This window comes from Rhineura floridana, chromosome 15, assembly GCF_030035675.1.
Source record: "Rhineura floridana isolate rRhiFlo1 chromosome 15, rRhiFlo1.hap2, whole genome shotgun sequence".
Lineage (NCBI taxonomy): Eukaryota > Metazoa > Chordata > Lepidosauria > Squamata > Rhineuridae > Rhineura > Rhineura floridana.
Genome location: NC_084494.1, coordinates 1,609,495 through 1,628,769, shown reverse-complemented (window position 1 = coordinate 1,628,769; position 19,275 = coordinate 1,609,495). Strand labels below are relative to the sequence as shown.

The 19,275-nt window shown below is 43.9% G+C and overlaps 1 protein-coding gene across 1 annotated transcript in view; it reads right to left on the bottom strand.

Annotated features, from left to right (window-relative positions):
- Positions 1-12,926: 12,926 nt before the first annotated feature.
- The window catches only part of RSPO1 (R-spondin 1), a 33,241-nt gene continuing 26,892 nt past the window's right edge, over positions 12,927-19,275 (bottom strand). Inside the window, exons 4-6 of the mRNA XM_061597804.1 lie at positions 17,829-17,978; positions 16,785-16,976; positions 12,927-14,591 (exon numbers count right to left, since the gene is read on the bottom strand). Of these exons, the coding sequence (XP_061453788.1) occupies positions 14,422-14,591; positions 16,785-16,976; positions 17,829-17,978 (512 nt within the window). The 3' untranslated portion in view covers positions 12,927-14,421. The remainder of the gene's footprint in view (positions 14,592-16,784; positions 16,977-17,828; positions 17,979-19,275) is intronic.

The following is a 19,275-nucleotide window of genomic DNA, read 5'->3' as shown; positions in this document are numbered from 1 at the left end:
AGAAAGTGGTGCCCCCCAAGGATCAGTATTGGGACCTTTGTTTTGTAACTTGTGAGTAAACGACCTGGAGTAAGGGGTGAGCACTGAGGTGCCCAGGTTTGCTGATGATACTAAATGGTTCAGGGTCGTTAAAACAAAAAGGGATTGCAAAGAGCTCCAAAAGGACCTCTCCAGACTGAGTGAATGGGCAGTAAAATGGCAAATGAAATTCAATGTCAAGAAGTGTAAAGTTATGCAAGTTGGAGCACAATATCTTAATTTCACATATATGCTCCTGGGGTCTGAACTGGTGGTGACTGACCAGGAACGAGACCTTGTGGTCAGAGTGGATAGCCCAATGAAGATGTGGACCTAGTGTGGGGCAGGTGTGAAAAAGGCAAATTCTATGCGAGGGATCATTAGGAAAGGTATTGGGGAAAAACCTGCTGATATTATAATGCTGTTGTAATCTATGGTGCAGCCACATTTAGAATACTATGTACAGTTCTGGTGGCTTCTCCTCAAAAAGGATATTGTAGAGCTGAAAAAGATTCAGAACAGGGCAACCAAAATGATCAAGAGGATGCAGTGGCTCACTATGAGGAAAAGTTGCAGTATTTAGGGGGGGAGTTAGTTTAGAGAAAAGATGAGTAAAAGAGGACATGATAGAGGATATAAAAATGGATAGAGAAAAACTTTTCTCCCTCTCTCATAACACTAGAACTCGTGGACATTCAATGAAGTTGAATGAAGATTCAGGACACACAAAAGAAAGTACTTTTTCACACAGTGCATAGTTATATGGAATTTGCTCCCACAAGACGCAGTTATTACACAGCCAGCATGGATTTTTCGCATTCTGCAATGTTAAATTGAAAATACCCCCCACGCCATTCTTCTGCTTCCCATAAGGTCATTTCAAAACAAAACCCTGAACTCACAAATGCTTGCTTAACAACCCTTAGGATAGGTAAAACTGACCATGGGTAGGGAGGCCTGGAGTGGCGAGGGGAGAGAAAGAAGGAAGGGAGAGGGGAGGGGAAAGGCAGGTCTGATTATTTGCATGCTTATTGAATTCAGTGGGATTTACTCCCATGCAGTCATGGCTAGGATAGGTGAAACTGACCATGGGGGAGGAGGAGGGGGAGAGCTCCAGTGGCCAGACTGGTTTAACAGCCACTCTGACTGAAGGTCTGTGAGGGGAACAGGGAGTCTCCTAGCAACTCTCAGCACCCTTCACTAACTACACTTCCCAGGATTCTTTGGGGGGAGCCATGACTGTCTAAAGTGAATCTGGTGTGGATGTGGCCAGGGAAAGCTTTGGTTTAAATTTGGGTGGGAGGCTACATGGGCCTGCTGTAGAATAAAAAGGTGGGGGAAAGCTTGAAAAAGAACGATACTGTTCACAATGTTTTTCTTTTGGAAAAGAAAGGGACTTCCCATCTGCCCAGTGCCTGCCCACCCACCAAATATTCTCCCCTCACCCCCAGGTCCGTTTTACCTATCCTAAGCATGATTGCACAGGAGTAAATCCCACTCAACTGAAAAAGCATGCAAATGATTAAACTGCCCTCCCCTCCTCCCCCTCCTATCCCCTCTCTCTTGCCTCTTCCCCCTTCCTTTGCACCTCCCTCCCTCTCCCCTATTCTCTTCCAATCCCCTCCTTTCCCATCCTTCCCCTTCCCTCTACCCTCCCCTTCCTCCCCCCCCATTGTCAGTTTTACCTATCTTAAGCATGATTGCACAGGAGTAAATCCCATTGAACTCAATAAGCATGCAAATGATCAGACCTGCCTTTCCCCTCCCCCTCTCCCCTCTTCCCCCTCTCCTCTCCCTTCCTACTCTTCTTCCTCCCCTCCACTCCCCTCTTCCTTCCTTCTTCCTCCTCCCCTGCCCACTCCAGCCCTCCCTCCCTCCTCCTCCCACGGTCAGTTTCACCTATCCAAAGCATGACTGCAGGGGAGTAAATCCCATTGAACTCAATAAGCATGCAAAAAATCATTCTCAGCAAGCTTGCACAGGATCTCATTTCTTACCTCACTGATTAAAAAGACAGAGAAATTCACTAATAGGCAAAAAAAAAAAAACTTGCGGTTTAAGAACGTACCTATAGCCAACAGATATTTCTATCAAACTTTTAAAAGCAGGGAAATTGGTCAGCTATAGTGAGTGCACCAGGGGAGCAGGAGACCTGACCTCCTCTCTGAGATATTGGACTGCCCTACAAATTTGTCAAAATGCAAACACCATTTGGGTTGGTCTTTCACAGTCTAATCCACTTCCTGTGTAGCTTGGAAGAATTTGGTAACGTGCCTCTGAGTATACGGTGAGTGGTGGCAACACGTGCAATCAGCCCAAATAACAGAAACAAGGCATGTGCTGTGCTGATCTTGTTTTAGCAGGGAGGAAGCAACAATATTAAGACAGTTGATATAGTTAGGAGAGTCACTTTAAATATGTATGATTTACTTTGAATTTTAGTGAAGTTTCCTACAGTAAATCATTTTCTTCTACTTCTGTTTCTGTGAATATGTGAAGTACAGCAACACTTTGCAAAATTTATACTAAAAAATCTCCAAAAACAATTGTGGAATAATGGCACTGACTATTTTGCAGAATAGTCTCCAGTGGACATGAGGAGTGGCTCAGTTTGTACAAGATAAAACATTGGGACGTGAAATATATTCTAATAATTTCTAGGTGTGCTCTATGTTTTTAACTGACCATGCCCACCTTACTTAAGCTGAGTGGTTTAAGCACAGCAGGCTGAAAACATGAATTTTGGGCAGGCCAAGTTTGTTTTTTTCCAATAGCTAGGGCTCATCTATACAGGGTTTTATTGTGTGTCTGGTGCTACTTGCATCCCCTTTAATTCACATAGTTCACATGATGTTACTGGCAAGCAGAAGCAATCACACAGTTTCCCCCCTGTAAATCCGTCGTAACCCAATAGTCTGATATCTGAAAAGGGAAGGAAAAAACATCTTCACTCCCTATCTCTAGTGCTTGCAGACGCTTTGCTCCAATGCTTTTAGGTGGGTGTGTCAATCGTTCCCCTCTCCATGCCCACTCCCTCCTCCTCCCTTCATTCATTTTGTTTCATTTCCAGTGGGCTGAAGAGAAACTTCAGCTGCTCTCTCCTGTTCTGCAAGCCTTTTTTATGTTGCTGCAAATGGTGCCTTTATTTTCTTTTCCCCAACTTGTGCCCAAAAGCATCACACTGCTCAAACAAAGGTTTGTATTTCAGCTGTACTGTACCCTCGCTTGTAGTGGTGAGTGGGCTTGCATGTTCCAATGAACCCTGTGAGTGATGCTGTCAGGAGTCATGTACTCCCATTAGGGTCACCCATGGCAGTAAGCTCAAGGGAGAGGAACCAGACAAAGAACGTTCCAAGAATGTCCTCAACGGCAGAACAGACGGAGGATAACAATGTGTATCTTGCAATGGCTGTGAAGGCGGATGAAGGCTGCAGCAGATAAAAGACTTCCAATCATCGTGATACCCATGCCATTGGGTCAAAGCCTTTTTCTGTCAAAATTGTGTGTCGATCATCATGCACCAATCTCCCCACATAAAACAAATTCATTCACAGGCATCTTCCAACCAAATTATCTTGGAAGACAATCTTACTCGGTCACGATTGATCACCAACCAGTGAAAATAGAAATAATCGCACTTCCAGGTTGTTGTTTTTTAAATGAAACTTACTGGTAGAGCAAACTGAGCATGCTCGGTTGTCGGGTAATTGGAGGGAATGGAAATGTTAAATTAGAGGGTGTGGTCTTTAGAAAACTGTGATTGATGCTTCCTCTCAAGTGTGAGTAGAAAACACAGTGTTTGCAGCTGGCATTGAGCCCTTAATGTGGATGGTGCAAACATAAAATGGAGGTAAAAACAGCTTCTTTAGCACGAAGTTATGCTCCCATGTGGATAAGCCCCTAGATACATTGCTTAAGTAGTAACACACTGTAATCAGTCTGATTTTACATCAAACTGCAGTTTCAGATTCAACAATGAGCCCAAAATAGAAATAGAGCATAACCTCCAGTTTGAAACACAAAAGGCTGTCTTCACCATCATATGACATTGACCAGCTTTGAAATTAATAAAAATAAATTTGACACAGATTTCTAGGATGAATAATGAAAGAAATATAATTTTCTAGGTTAGATTCTCTGTAGAAACAGTAGTAACCCAGAAAAGAAGCAAAGTAAGAAGAACACCAACCAACACCCAAATATGTAATTCTCCATCTTTGGAGATGGTATGCTCAGAGGCACATGTTACCAAATTCTTCCAAGGAAGTGGGTTGGACTGTGAAAGACCAACCCAAATTGTGTTGGCATTTTGACAAATTTGTAGGGCAGTCCAATATCTCAGAGTGGAGGTCAGGTCTCCTGCTCCCCTGGTGCATTCAATATAGCTGCCCAATCTCCCTGCTTTTCAACGTTTGAGAGAAATATCTGTTGGCTGTAGGTATGTTCTTAAGCTGCAAGGTTTATTGTCTGTTAGTGAATATCCACCAACTTGGATGGCTTTAAAAGAGGATTAGACAAGTTTTGACTCCTGAGTGTAAGGAAGATTGTTCAGACTGGTCCCTTGGCCCGCAGTGCCTGATGAAAGTGTTGTTTGGAGACATTATGATGGCTGAAGAGTGTCCCCTGGCGGTGGAACTAGAGCGTGCTAATTTCCCTACTATTTATTTATTTATTTATTAAATTTATATGCCGCCCCATAGCCAAAGCTGTTTGGGCAGTTTACAACAGACAAAACCAGTAACATACAATTAAAAACTACATATCAATTAAAAAGTTAATTATACAAAAGTTAAGACATAATTAAACACATATTAAATGTATATTAAATACTAAAATGCAGAAATGCTAGAGTGCTAAAATACTAAAAATGCTAAAAAGCTAAAATGCTAAAATGCCTGGGAGAAGAGGAAGGTTTTTACCTGGCGCCAGAAAGATAATAATGTTACTATAAATTCCCAGTTGGTCTCTAGTCCAGCCCAGTCCTTGGCACATGGGAGCTCTGAGACTGGTATGTTGCCAGCTCTGAGGGGGCTTCCAGGGTTAACTGTACACCTTCATTACCTCAGCCCTGTGCCTCCTTTTTTCACGAGCTACCAAATCCAAATGAAGTTCTTCCTGAAGCCACCGATTCTAATCTGACGGCTGAACTTTTAAATTCGCAGCTTGAGTTAATCAACAGCCTGTTCCTAAGGTAGATGGAGGATTTGTCACAAATTAAGAATCTCCTTATTGAGACTACAGGTCAGCTCTCGTTGCTTACGGCTTCTTTACAGCCTCATGAAAGGGGTTCTGCTTATTCTTCCCCTTTTACCATGACACAGCCTGACTAGGTTTTAAAACCCCGGGCGGATAGGGACCAAGTCCCCTTCCTGAAATTCATCCAACAACTGGACTGCTCATGTGTGAAACTCAATGGACGGGTGTAAGATCTCCTAATTCGTTAAGCTTAAACTACAGCCATAGTAGGTGCGGTAACAACTTTGTGGTATCAACTAAAAAGGGTTCTAGGCGTAATAACCCAAAGGCTTCAGTAAATTTAAAAAGAAAAAAAACATAAAAGCTGTTGGTAACTCTAGAAAGGGCTCAAAAATGAACTTTAATAAACTTTTCAAGTTGCTAGACTATGAGGAAAAGAGGCACGAGGTGCTGGCTCTGCAAAATAATAAGGAAAATAAAATCCAAAACAACAAGACCGAACAAAAACATGAACGGACTTCCCTGCCACAAAGCCCCGAAGTTCCGATCCCATGCAACATTGAAACAGTCTCCTTGGAGCATCAGTTAACCTCGTGCCCTGTGACTTGTGGAGTTGCTCCTTTAACTGGAGCTGAGGCCTGTAAGTGTTACGTGAGCCCGCGACCAACAACCTTTGAAAATAGAAGGTGGTGTCTTCAGTTAGAACATAGGACCTTGGTTCTTTCCAATTGTCCTAAACCATACGGTTGGCTGCCGCAGTGGGACCGTAAAATACATCTATCAAAGTTTTTGTCACCTGTAGTTAAGTCCCTGCTGGAACCTGATTCTTTCAAGAAGATTGAATATCTTTTTTACAATTCAAGAACGGCTCGTTGCCTTGGTTGTGTTTATCTCGGTCTCTACTGTGGATTTAGTGTATTCCTGTAAGGACGTGCTCCTAAGAAAAGGTATCGAGGTCAAAAGATACTTTAGAGATAATTCTTCTCCTTTACCTTTGGTTCCACGCAATATGGCGAAAAGCTTTGCACCTCCAATAATGAGGCATGAAGAGGCCTCTAGTGGTGTTACCGCTACACGAGCCAGTCCCCCCCTGAAATTACTGACTGTGAAATCTGGATCTGACAACCAGGGGCTGTCAAACGCTAGGGATATGCAAGGTCGGGGAAGCTGTTCTGAGTGTGAATTTGGCCCTGTTCCTGAGAAATTCCATCCTGAAGAACTTTTATTAATCAACAGTTAAGGAGCGCTTCCTGAACTGGAGCAATGGGAGATTTTGTCTCGACTGTCGTCCTTGACTGTTATTCTTACAAGTTTGACTAATCACGACAGAGAGTTGAAGCAGAATAACCTCTGTCGGATTCCTTCTGACAATAATGATAATAAGGTCGATTCAAATCTCATCTCCCTTGAGAACTCCCTAGTACATGAGCCTAGGATCGCAGGTTTAAAACAATTTAGCAGTCCATCTCGGAATAATTCTTCTATTGAATGCTACACTACATCTTTGCAGTGCCGCCGAGTCATAAGCCCTGAAATAATTGTGAAACAACCACTTAAATTGCCATTGAATAACGACTCTGAATTCATCCACAGGAGAGAATTCATTGCTGCCATCTCAACTGATTGCATCTAAAACAAACAACCATTTGCAACAACTCTCGCCCTATTATGAATATACTAACTCGGAACCGAAACCTTTTGATTGGTTGGCCATTCAGTATTTGGACCCATATGAGCGTGGTTCCTCTGTTCGCAATACTAGCTTTTCGCACCCGCTGTTCAACCTGTGGTTTTATGTGCCTCCCCTGCTAACTGTTGTGTCCTAAAGACCCCTCCGGCTTCTTTTGATAAAATTGATGAGCTTGATTGACTAGGATCACCATCTACGCCCCCTTTCTTAAAAATCCTTTCATGGAACATTGCTGGGTGGAAATCCAAGTCTAGGGATCCAAACTTCCTGGCCTACCTAAACAAATTTGATGTTATTTTGCTCCAGGAGACCTGTTGTTGAGAACAGATTTTTATCGAAGGGTTTGTTTTGTTCTGTACTCCTGCTTTCCCAAGTAAGAGCAAGGGTAGACCTAGGGCTTATCCAAACGGAGCGGGATAATCCACGGTTTCCATATTTGGTTTGTCATCTGATAGTCCTCACTTTGCCTTTTAGTTTGCTCTTTCCCAATTAAAAAAAATGCTTTTTTGCACCCGCACATGCAGCGTTAAGACCTCTACATTCTTTTCGCTTTTTCCAAGTTCCGCCTCTAAAACCTCCCCCTATCAACCAGTTGGTCAGCAAAAAAATGATGTATGCTCCTCTCCCCCTTTGCAACAAAGCACAATATGGCTGTAAAGGAGTTCTCGCCGCAGAAGGAAAGGGAGAAGGAGGAGGGTGGCCGGTTTCAGCCTGCCTCCAGAAAGCTTTGTCAATTTCATTCTACTCCCTGGGGTTTTTGCTTCAAATCATTTCACCATGGGAAGGAAAGGGAGAAGGAGGGGGGGTTACACGTTTCTTGCTTTTTTGGAGAAATAAGTGCAATTGCCAGTGTGTGTATCTCCTTAAATATCCATAAAGGCAGAAAAGCATACATTCATTGAAGCGTAATATCGCAAATACAAACAAGAAAGGGGCTGCTGGTCGGTTTCACGCCTGCCTCTGGAAAGCTTTGTCAATTTCATTCACACACCCCTCCTTCTCCCTTTCCTTCCCTCAGCCAAATGATTTGAAACAAAAACCCCAGGGAGTAGAATGAAATTGACAAAGCTTTCTGGAGGTAGGCGTGAAACCAACCAGCAGCCCCTTTCTTCCTTGCTGTTCATTGCAGATCTCACCCAGAGCAGCAGCCCAATTTGCAGGCTGGCAAAAAATAAAATGCATCTGAACAGTAGTTGCAGACCCCCCCCCCAACACCCCACCATTGCGATGATTGGTTCAATTTTCCCAGGCTTATTCTCACACATGCGCAAAAGTGCAGATATGTGATTGGCTGGAATGAGGAGAAGGGGCAAGGGGAAATGCCCAAAAACCACCCATCAGCTGTAAAATCCACAGTATTGCATCCTACCTCCTGAAGACACAGCGGATGATTCCCAATTTTTAACAGCAAATCGCATTTTTGCCGGTATTGCAAGGAGCGGATTTAACCCGCGAAAATGCGTAACAGCGTGAGATGTCATTTGGACAACTGAAAAATAATGAACACACATAGTGGGCATGTCACACATTTTGCAGTTGTCTGGATGAGCCCCTAGACAAGGTTTATGTACCTTGGCTGCTTCCTCGCTGGATGCTAAATTTATTGAACTCCTGGTTCTCAATCTAATGGATAATGATTTTATGGTGTTAACCCTGTTTATAGAATTAAGGCCGATTCAGTCTTCCATACTCATGTTTAACATCTATTTCCCCCCTACCTCAAACAGGGAGGTTATTTTGTCTAACTGGATTAAACTGGACTTCCTGTTTGTTTACTGGTCATCCATCTATACTCAAGCTCTCCCAGTTTTGGCCGGTGACTTCAATGCGAGGACAGGGACTTACCTTGAGGTTGGTCCTCAGACTGGATTTCTCTCTAATGTAGACAGGAAACATCTACGGTGTAATGCTCGCCATTCTAAAGATCATCATCTAAATTTAGCTGGAATTGGCCTGCTTCAGTTTGCTTGCATTCAAACATGACTTGTGTATTTTAAATGGGTCGCGCGTAGCGGATGACTGGGGTGAATTACTTATATTTCCTCCCGGGGGTCAAGTGTGGTAGATTATATAATTATTCTAAATATGCTGAAATATAAGGGTTTGTTATTCAGAGTTGCTGCTCATACTGACAGCGACCATCCGCCCTTGGAACTTTTCCTTTCTACTTCTGGTGAAGTCCAATTATCTAAACCCTCTACACCACCTTTAAGTTTATCACTGTCGGCCTCCCACAACAAAATTAAGTGGTCCCCTGAAATAGAACAGACTTTTCTTAAATTTGTCAAACTCCCCCACATAAGTCATCTTGTAACTCAGCCGGCTTCGGCTGAGGAGCCGAGCTTAGGCCTGGCTGTTTACGAGGAACTGATTCAGGGTGTTAATGTTTTATTTAATAATACTTCAATGCCCAATCCTGGCCATTTGAAAGATAGATGCAACAGTTGGTTTGATAGCGAATGTAGGGATTTAAGGAGGAGGATTCGTTCAGTTTATCGCCGCTATCGCAGCAATAATGAACATCAGCTCCTGCATTCTTATTATGTATTGCACACAGAGTATGAGAAACTTATTGTTAAAAAGAAACATGATGCCGTTTGAGAGTCCTGGCGCATGCTTGCAGCTGCAACTGTCACGCACAGCTCCAAGTCCTTCTGGCAGTTAGTTAATGGAGCTCTGTCTAATCATAAGGACAGCCCTGACTGCTTCATATCAGCTGACATTTGGGAGGAACATTTCCGAGTTGTGTTCAACCATGAGGACTCCTTAAGTCCTGGTTCCCCTTTTTCCGTTTTGCCTGGCATTCCTGAGTGGCCACCTGTAGACTCCGACACCATTGCTGATTTACTCTCCCAACTCAAGAAAGGCAAGGCTTGCCGGACCAGACAGCATCCCCCCTGAGCTGTTGAAGTGTAATATTAGTTGGTGGGCCTCCATGTTGGCTCCTCTCTTTACATTAATCAATAAATCTGGAATGATCCCGGCATCATGGCTGAGAGCATATATTGTGCCAATCTACAAGAATGGCCCAAAAAATGATCCAAATAATTATCGGCCTATTAGCTTGCTCTCTGTGGTGGGTAAGATTTATGCCAGTTACTTAGGCTCCAAGTTGAAACTCTGGGTTAGTGCCAATAATATTCTGGGCCAAGAACAGATTGGCTTTAAATCAGATAGAATCATAGAATCATAGAGTTGGAAGGGGCCTTGTAGGCCATCGAGTCCAACCCCCTGCTCACAGCAGGAAATCCACAGCTAGAGCATCTCCCGCAAATAGCTGTCCAGCCTCTGCTTGAAGACATCCAGCGAAGGGGATCCCACCACCTCCCTAGGCAGATCATTCTACTTTTGACCTTTGTCTGGTCTTAACCCAGTTGGTATATAAATACACTAAGCCTCCTGGTAGTAAATTGTTTGTCGCCTTTATAGACTTGAAGTCAGCCTTTGACTTAATCTCACGTGGACGTTTGTGGAGCAAATTAGAATCTCTTTGTATTGATAAGAGACTTCTGCTCCTGATAGCGGCACTATACTATAACACCTCGATACAAGTCCGCTGCAACCATCATATTTCGCATGAAATATGTTATTCTCAAGGAGTTAGGCAAGGCTGTATGTTAGCACCCACCTTATTCAACTTATACTTGGCCAACCTCACCCTCTGTTATGGGTAAGATACAATCTCATCCTCCCAAATTGGGACCTAACAAAGTGTATATTTTGTTATATGCCGATGACGCAGTTTTAATATCTTTCACTCAGTTGGGCTTAAAAAGATTACTCTCTGGTTTTGCGACTTATTGTAAAGATAACTTCCTAACTATTAACCATGCGAAATCTAAAGTTATTGTGTTTTCCAAGAGAAAGGTTAGATTCCCTTGGTTTCTAGGCTCTGTGAGAATCGAACAGGTAAACTCTTACAAATATCTTGGAATATAGCTCCAAGAATTGGGTAGTTGGAAATCTCAACTTTGTTATACAAAAGCTAAGGCGGCCAAAAACCTGGGAGCTTTAACTCGCTTTTATTTTTCTAAAGGCGGGAGATATGTACCAGCAGCTATACGGATTATTAGAGCCAAAATTATCCCGATGCTGCTGTATGGGGCTCCGATTTGGACCCCATACTTTAAAGGGACTTTTGACGGCCTTCTTCATGCTGCTTTAAGATCTATCTCAGATGTGTTTCAGGGGCCACTCTTATGCTGGAAGTTGGTCTAAATTCCCTGAAATGTCTAGCTTGGCTCTACACAATATATTACTGGCTTCGGTGTTTTTCTAAGCTCACCTCTGAGTCTTATGCGAGACAGATTCTAAATAACTCTTTTAATGCAACTTGGCCCAAACTGGTTGTACAGAAAACTGTTTTGGTTGGTCTTTCACCTGAAGAGTTGTTACATACATACATGGGGGAGGAAGGGGTGTGCCAGTCTTTCTGCAAGTTAATTCCTCTCTCTGACTTCTCCAACTGACTCAGTTTCATCTTAAAGTGTCCAGGGATCCAATCATGTTGCGAAGAGGTGGGAGGTATCAAAACAATCCCCTGAATCTCTTCTCACTGTTTTTCTAAGCTTCCCTAAGAGTCTGGTGCAGTAGGAGTTTGAAATGGAATCATCTGGTAGTATCAGTTCTGTCAGTTTCTCATTTTTCTAATTTTAAATTTGGTTCTGCAGCCATTTTTTTAATCCTCATGAAAATTCTTCACCCTTTTTGTGTGAATTTCTCCTAATGATACATTTTATTTGCAGTTTCAACTAATGTACACATTTTTGCAATCAGTTTTTTCCTAATATAATAATCCTAATACAATATAATTTATCCTAAGACCAGACAGGGTTGTTCTCTTGCAAATGTGTAGTTCAGATTGGATGTTTTTGTGCATGATTGGGACAAGAGGGTCCACACACTCGGAGAGGTCTGAACAGCAGTAGAGGCAAGTGTCTCTGCATCAGAAAGTTCACTTGCCTCTTCTGGCTGGGGTTTTCTATACTTCCCTGCAGCAGGGTTTCATCATTATATACATCTATGGTGTGACCTTACATAGAATACTGTGTTCAGTTCTGGTTGCTTCATCTCAAAAAGCATACTGTAGAACTAGTAAAAGTGCAGAAAGGGCATCCAGAATGATCACGGGGCTGGAGCAACCCTCCTCTATGAGGAAAGGGCTTTTCAGTTTAGCAGGAAGGTGAATAAGGGAAACATGTTAGAGGTATATAAAAATTATGCATGGTATTAGAAAAGAAGCAGTGATATGGGCTGGAAATTTTTCTAGAAAATTTTCCAATGCTTTATTTTTCTGCAGAAAATGTTCCATTTCGTAAGTTCATTAATAACAATGAATAGATGCCAGCTGCAAATAAACATTAGGCAGGTTTGGCAGTTTCAAAGTTTTTAACTTTGGTTACTAAATATATGTAAAATAAACATGCTAAATTAGATTACACTCTAGGCCCTAGAGACTAGGGCATCAGAACATTTTCCAATGCAAACTGAAAATTACCTTATTTGCAAACGAAAACTTTCCACAATATTTTCCAGTCCAAACTTTTCTGGAAAACCCATGTAATTGGGTGTATTCCAGTCAAACAATAAAGATGGGTACAGCTGGGTGCAGACTAATTTCAAAGTGCACCCTGACAAAATGGCCTTGCTGCTTTAACTAGTGTGCACATAAAACTTGGGGCCAACCAATGAAGCTGAGTGCTGGAAGATTCAGGACACATAGAAGGAAGTTCTTCACACCGTGCATAGTTAAACTACATAATTCATTTCCACAAAATGTGATGATGGCCACCAATTTGGATGGGTTTAAAACGGTGGTTAGACAAATTTATGGAGGATAAGACTGTCTATGGCTACCATTCATGATGGCTATATACTACCCTCATGATCAGTGACACCATGCCCAAAATGCAGAGCTTGGAAAAGTTACTTTTTTAAACTACAACTCCCATCAGCCCCAGCCAGCATGGCCACTGGATTGCGCTGATGGGAGTTGTAGTTCAAAAAAGTAACTTTTCCAAGCTCTGCCAAAATGCCAGTTGCATTAATACCAGAAGCACAAGTAGGAAGAGGGTTTATTGCCCTCAGGTCCTACTTGCCGGCCTCCTAGAAGAGGTATCTGGTCAGCCACTGTGAGAACAGTTGATGGACTAGATGGGCCCTTGGCCTGATCAGCAGGGCTGCTGTTACGTTCTTCGGCTAGTAGCCTGTGTCCATGGAGGAGAGGGTTCCTTCTTCCTCAGGCAACGTGGAAAAGCAGACTACTCATCTCCTGACAAAGCTACAAGGGTTTTTTTAGGGTTGGGTTTTTGTTTTTGCAGACTAATAACTTTTATGGGCTTTACAAAGCTGAATTGGTCGAGTACTATATAAATGGCCCATTGTCTGTGGAGGAAGGAAGGATCTACTGTGGTATAATTCCTGAGCATTCTTACATTAGGATCTCACATGTGGATCCCCGTGTTGATCATGAGCATCTCTGCCTAGTCTCTCGGGCTGCCCAGAGATCATGCCTGTACGTTCTGAAGTAGTCCAAAGCAACAAGAGAGGATGCAGCCACTGCCCCCCATCTTGCTTTTCCACTGGCTCCATTGTCTGCCTCCCTGCCCTGCCTGCTATCACCAGCAGACTGTTTTTGTTCGGGAGCAGCCCTTTCGTCTCTGTGGTCCGTCAACCATTCAGAGGGTTTCTTATTCTTCTTTGAATATGAATGATTTCTGGAATACTTCCACAGCCAGATTGCCATCCTGGGCTCCTTTTGGGAAGAAGGGTGGGATAGAAAATTAATTTAATCCTTCAGTTAAACAGTTAAAGGATTAATTTCATCATGATGATGATGATTGTGACAGTCAATGTGTCAAAGGTGGTGAGCATGATCATTCTGCTGTTGCCCTGAAGAGCTTTGATGAGGTCTGTGCCACTGAGCACAGTTCTTTCAGCCTTTCAGGTTCTCATAAGATATCAAATTCAGACCCTTGATTACCACTTTAGCCTCTCCCTGAAGCATGTGAATACCCTTTTTGGAGTTATTACTTAGAAGAAGATGTATGCACATAAGAATTGGAGTGTTTCTGTTTTAATCTGGAATTTTGAAGCAATTTCAGGGCAAACACCTCTGGAAGGTCATCACAGACATTTCACACATCACAGATATTCTCAGTGATACAGGTTGAAATGCAATAGAAAGGACTTGAAAGTATCCTTTGTGCATTTGCAGATTTTGAGCAAACTAATTCTAGTCTTGTCCTTTGCACTGGCTGGAGATGTTTGCTCAGCACAAGGTTTCTTCCCCATCATTTTTCCAACATAAAGTCCAGGGCACTTGTAGTGCCTTGTTGAGAGTCCCTTGCTATTCTTCCAAATAATCCCCATGTTTCAGATGCATTATGGGCCTGCATTTTTGCAAGTTTTGTCCTAGAAGAATTTTTCTGTCTCTCCAGCCACATCTTAAGTTGTTGTGGTGCAGCATCTCGGTTCAATAACGCTTTCATATACATAGCAGCAATGGAGATTTGTCATCACGCATCTGTGGATGTGTGAGTAGAGGCTAAAGGCAAAGCTGTTCCCCTCGACTGGTCTTTTCTCCTCTTCATGTCAGGCTGGCAGACATTGGCATCTTGCCGGTTTCTGTCCTCATTCACATTGTCTCGCTTTCCTGGTTTGTCCTTTTTCTTTTTCCGTCCTACAACTGAGCAAAAGAGTAATACTGACACAGATGAACAACTTGCCCACTAGTTGGGGGGCGGGAGCCATGTGGTTGCCCCCTAACTTCCTCCTGAAGTTTATCAGGAGGACATCACGCATTCTGACTCGCCTAAGACCATCGCGTTACTGTACCTAGGAAGCTGCTTCTACCCAGTCAGGCCCTTCGTCCCTCTAGCTCAGTATTGTGGATCTCAGGGCGCTTTCCCTACCCACGTCTAGGGGTCTGCCACTAAGCCATGATGGCGCGTCCCAGCAGAGAGAGAGAAAGATGCCTCCCTCCTCTTCTCCATGCTAGAATGTTTTCTATAAAGCCTGGCAATTTTTGTTCTTCCAAATCAGTTGGGTCCAAAGGCAGGGAGTGGATTTTCCCATGGCTTCTGAAACAGACATGCTAGTTGTGGCGAGTGAGCACAGGTACATGCAAAGGTCTTGGGAGAAGTGAATGAGGGAGCAAAGCAGAAGTGATGCTGCCAACACTCAGAGGTTGTTGGTGAGGGACAGTGGCCTGGGGACCAGTAAGAAGGGTAAGGAGGAAGATGGCCCTGGAAAAAGTCATGTCATAGAATCATAGAATAGTAGAGTTGGAAAGGGCCTGTAAGACCATGGAACCCAACCCCTCGTCCAAATTGTCAGAAAGTCTGTTACATTTTGAAAATGGGACTAAAGGTATACTTTCCACAGTGCACCTCATTCTTCCTACCTGCACATCCAAGACAAAAATGTTGAAAATGAAGCAGCAAAAGCATGTTTGCTCCTGGAGACTTAGCTGGCCAGTTTCAGCCAGTGTACCAACGGCACCTGCTCCTGGGAGATGCAGCTCTAGCCACCTGGGGAGGCATGCCCTGGTCACATCAAGATTGGAGAACTGCAATGCACTCAATATGGAGCTGCCTCTGAAAGGTGCCTGGAAGAACCAGCTGGTTCAAAACTTTAGACTGGAGCCATTTGACCTTCCCTTCTATACCAGTTCCACTGGCTTGCCATCCATTTCCAAATGCAACTTAGAGTGCTGGCTTTGATGTTCAAAGTGCTAAATGACACAGGGCTAGGCTACCTATAGGATTGCCTCAGTCTACACGCATTTGCCCACTTTCTGTAAGTAGCTGGGGAGGCTTTGTATCCCTGGCCTTTGGCTGGGTGGGCTGCCCCTAAGTTGTGGAAGTCCCTGCCCAGGGAGATCTGTTCAGCTGCTTCTCTGTGGACATTCTGGAGACAGCAGAAGACCTTTTTATGCTGGCAACATTTCTTTTGTTTGCCTGGTGGGATTATTTATTATGCTCCTGGCAGTGATTTGGATTTGTTTGCTAGATTTTATCTGTTGCCTGTGCCCTGTGATATATTTTTCATGAAATTACTGTAAGCCACTTTAGGAGTCTTTCTATAAACAGAAAAATGATTTTAATAAATAAATAAATTCTTACTGGGGAGAAGCTGTTATATAAAGGAAGTAAAATACATCTTAGAGCAATACCCTTATAGGTGATATTAGGGCAACACCTTCATGAGGCCAGTCAAAACAATCAACAATCAATCTTGGGATCCGGAACTGGAGGAAGAGGCTCTTGCATCATTCTATGTTACAGTGCCTCCAGACTGTCACTATGTTGCAGGAGGAATTCAAGTGAATATCAGAACGTTAAGGTTGCATAATGAAATGGGATTAGAGCTCTCTGTGGCCCTTGCACAACAAATTTACTTTAAAAAAAGCAACCGCAGACTTTTTGCGGTTAGGAAAATGATGGGGATGTGTGCTGAAGAGCATGGGATGAGCGAATGACCGAAGGGGAAGAAGTGGAAACACCCTGCAAGGAAACAGGCTGAAGGTAGGAGGGATGCCCATTGTCGCCTAACTGCCCAGCAAACAAATCGGAATGAATGCTCAATAAAGGCTGGATATAATCTAACAGAGCCTCACTTGAATGTCCGCTGCTTCCTCCCTTATTCCATCTTCTGACCAGGTGCAGCCTCTGTGGCTTCACCATCAGCCAGTTTTTATCGTCTTCCCCGAGCCCTCTGCCCATGCTTTGTTTACCAGGTAGCCTGATGAAGAGTTCTGGAGAACTCTCACTTACATTTGGAATATAAAGCAACTGTATCTGCATGATTCTGTGCCCTGTGCTTATGCCAGTCCAAGTGAAGGGGGGAAGTGGAACATGGCTCCTCATATTTCATTCACCTTCCGGGCACTGGTTCCTCTGCACTGTGCATCTTCGGAGCTCTGCAGTGGCTGGACACACGGAGACATCCCCAGTGGAAGGCCCTTGCAGGATCTTCCGAGAGCGCTCCTTGTTGCCTCTCCGGAAGCCGCACAGCTTTCTTTTCTTGGAGCAGGGCCCCCATGGACCCCACTCGTCCATTTCACATTGTGCTACCCAAGAGAGAGAGAGAGAGAGAAAGGGGGGTCTTGTCTTCATTTCATCTTTGTTGCATGTCCCTGCCACATTTTGGAACATTTGATCATTAATGGAGTTTGACTGCACTTCAATTAATACAAATCTTGGAGATTTCAGATTTCTGAAGAATTAGGGGCATTCCCTCCTCAACTTGGGCCAACTGCTGTTTGAACAGAAACGCATAAAAACATGCGTGGGTGAAGGGTTCCATATCACTGAGTAAGAACCTTCAGAACTGAGGAACCTGCATTGTTAGAAATATCATGGACATCAAAGCCTTGGATTTCCCCCCCTGTCCCTCTCCTTCCTTTCAGGGTAACAAAAGTAGACATCAAGGTGTCTCCGTGAATACAGCAACCACCAAATAACCCTGGGGAACACTGGCATCTGGTCTAGAGGTAGCCTTGGCCATAGACAAAGAAAGGAAGATGCCAGCCTACTCCTGCTACGACTGATGAGTGTTGGTTTATTTATTGGTTGTTACATTTGCTGTATATCCTTTCCTCCAAGGACCTCTTCCCCCCACCACTTTTTTGTCCTCACAACAACCCTGTGAGGCAGATCAGCCTGAACGACAGGGACTGGTCTCCCAGGTCCTGGCCCAACACTCTAGCCACCAGACTCACATGGGCTAACAAGCTTTTGGAACTCTGGGAAATGCAGACATTTGTACAAACACTACTGCAGCCCATCTTCTGCTTCACTAGCGAAAGAGTGGAGGGAAAATGTCTGGAGCCTCTGAGGCCAAGTGAGCATGAGCTACTGCCCTGGGCAGATGCCAGACAGGCAGACCTCCACCCCCACCCCCACCAGGCTGTCATGCTCACCAGGACTGCTGCACTCCATAGTGCCATTGGCAGCAGAGTAACCTTCAGGGCAGGTTGCATAACATCTTCCTTTGTGCAAATACAAGTCTTCCTTACACTTTGTGCAAAAGTTTCTGCTGAAACAGTCCTCACAGTTGTCAATTTTGCACTCTGTATCACATGGGACAGAAATAAAATAATCAGTTTAAATTATCTCCTGAAATACAGCTGCCCCCTCCCTGACAGTGTCTCTGGTCTGGCTTTCTGCTCTTGGATTCCATATTAGGTGACCATTCACACAGGAGCTGTACTTTGTATTAAAGATGCAGCTTTTGCCATTGCAATAGATTTGCAAGGTTCACACTTCCTACCTTCAAATCCACTGTTTTCTGTTCTCACTAGTCGGCATTCCTCTGGGAAGGATATTTACTCCCTCTGGAGTATCGCTATTGCTCACGGAGAAGGGGGGATGGGTTTTTTTGGTCAGTTTCGTTGTTTCTTGTCAATTGCACGCCTCTTCTGGCTGAAGCCAGGGAGTGTTGGGGTGCAATTGACATGAAACTGATTAGTGGGGGGGGAGTGAGTGAAGTAGGCAAACAGAACTCTGATGCAGGAGGACAGAGCAAGGTGGAAGTGGCTGGTTAAGCCACTTTTCGCATTGTCAGCGAATTGGGTTGATACAGATTTAAAGGGGAAAACTTTGTTATAGTTTCTCCTTGCCTGAAACGTCATGTGAACCATGTGAATTAAATGGGGATGCAAGTAGCACCAATCTCACAGTAAGTCGCTGTGTGAACGAGCCCCAAGAGGATCCCACAATGGGGGGGGGCAGTGGTGCAGCCAGCACTGAGGTAAGGTGGAATTGGCACAAGGTTTGCGTTGGCCACTAAAAAATCAGGAAGCAATTTGTGCCATGGTGATGTGTGGGATCCTTGCCAAGCAATGGTTTGTCAGGGGGAAAGAGAAGAGTCCATTCTCTGCCCTGAGCTGAACATGGGCTGGTCAGTTCCTTCTCACCTGTCTGCATAAAAGCTGAAAGGTAGCTAGAGTGAGGCAGGCAGCCAGCTCAGACAGCTGATTCTCAGGGTCATGAAAGGGCAGCAAATGGTTATATCATCAATCCCACCATTCCTACCAAAGGAGCCCAGGGTGACAAACACACAAAATATAGAATCATAGAACCATAGAGTTGGAAGGGGCCTTTAAGGCCATTGGGTCCATCCCCCTGCTCAGTGCAGGAATGCAAATTAAAGCATCCCCAACAGACAGCTGTCCAGTTGCCTCTTGAAGGCCTCCAGTGTTGGAGAGCCCACCATCTCCCTAGGTCATTGCTTCCATTGTTGTACCACTCTAACAGTTAGGAAGTTTTTCCTGATGTTCCGGGTTAAATCTGGGTTAAAACAAATGAAAACATCTAAAACACCTAATAAAACAATGAAAAATCTAAAAACAGTTCCAGTACATATGC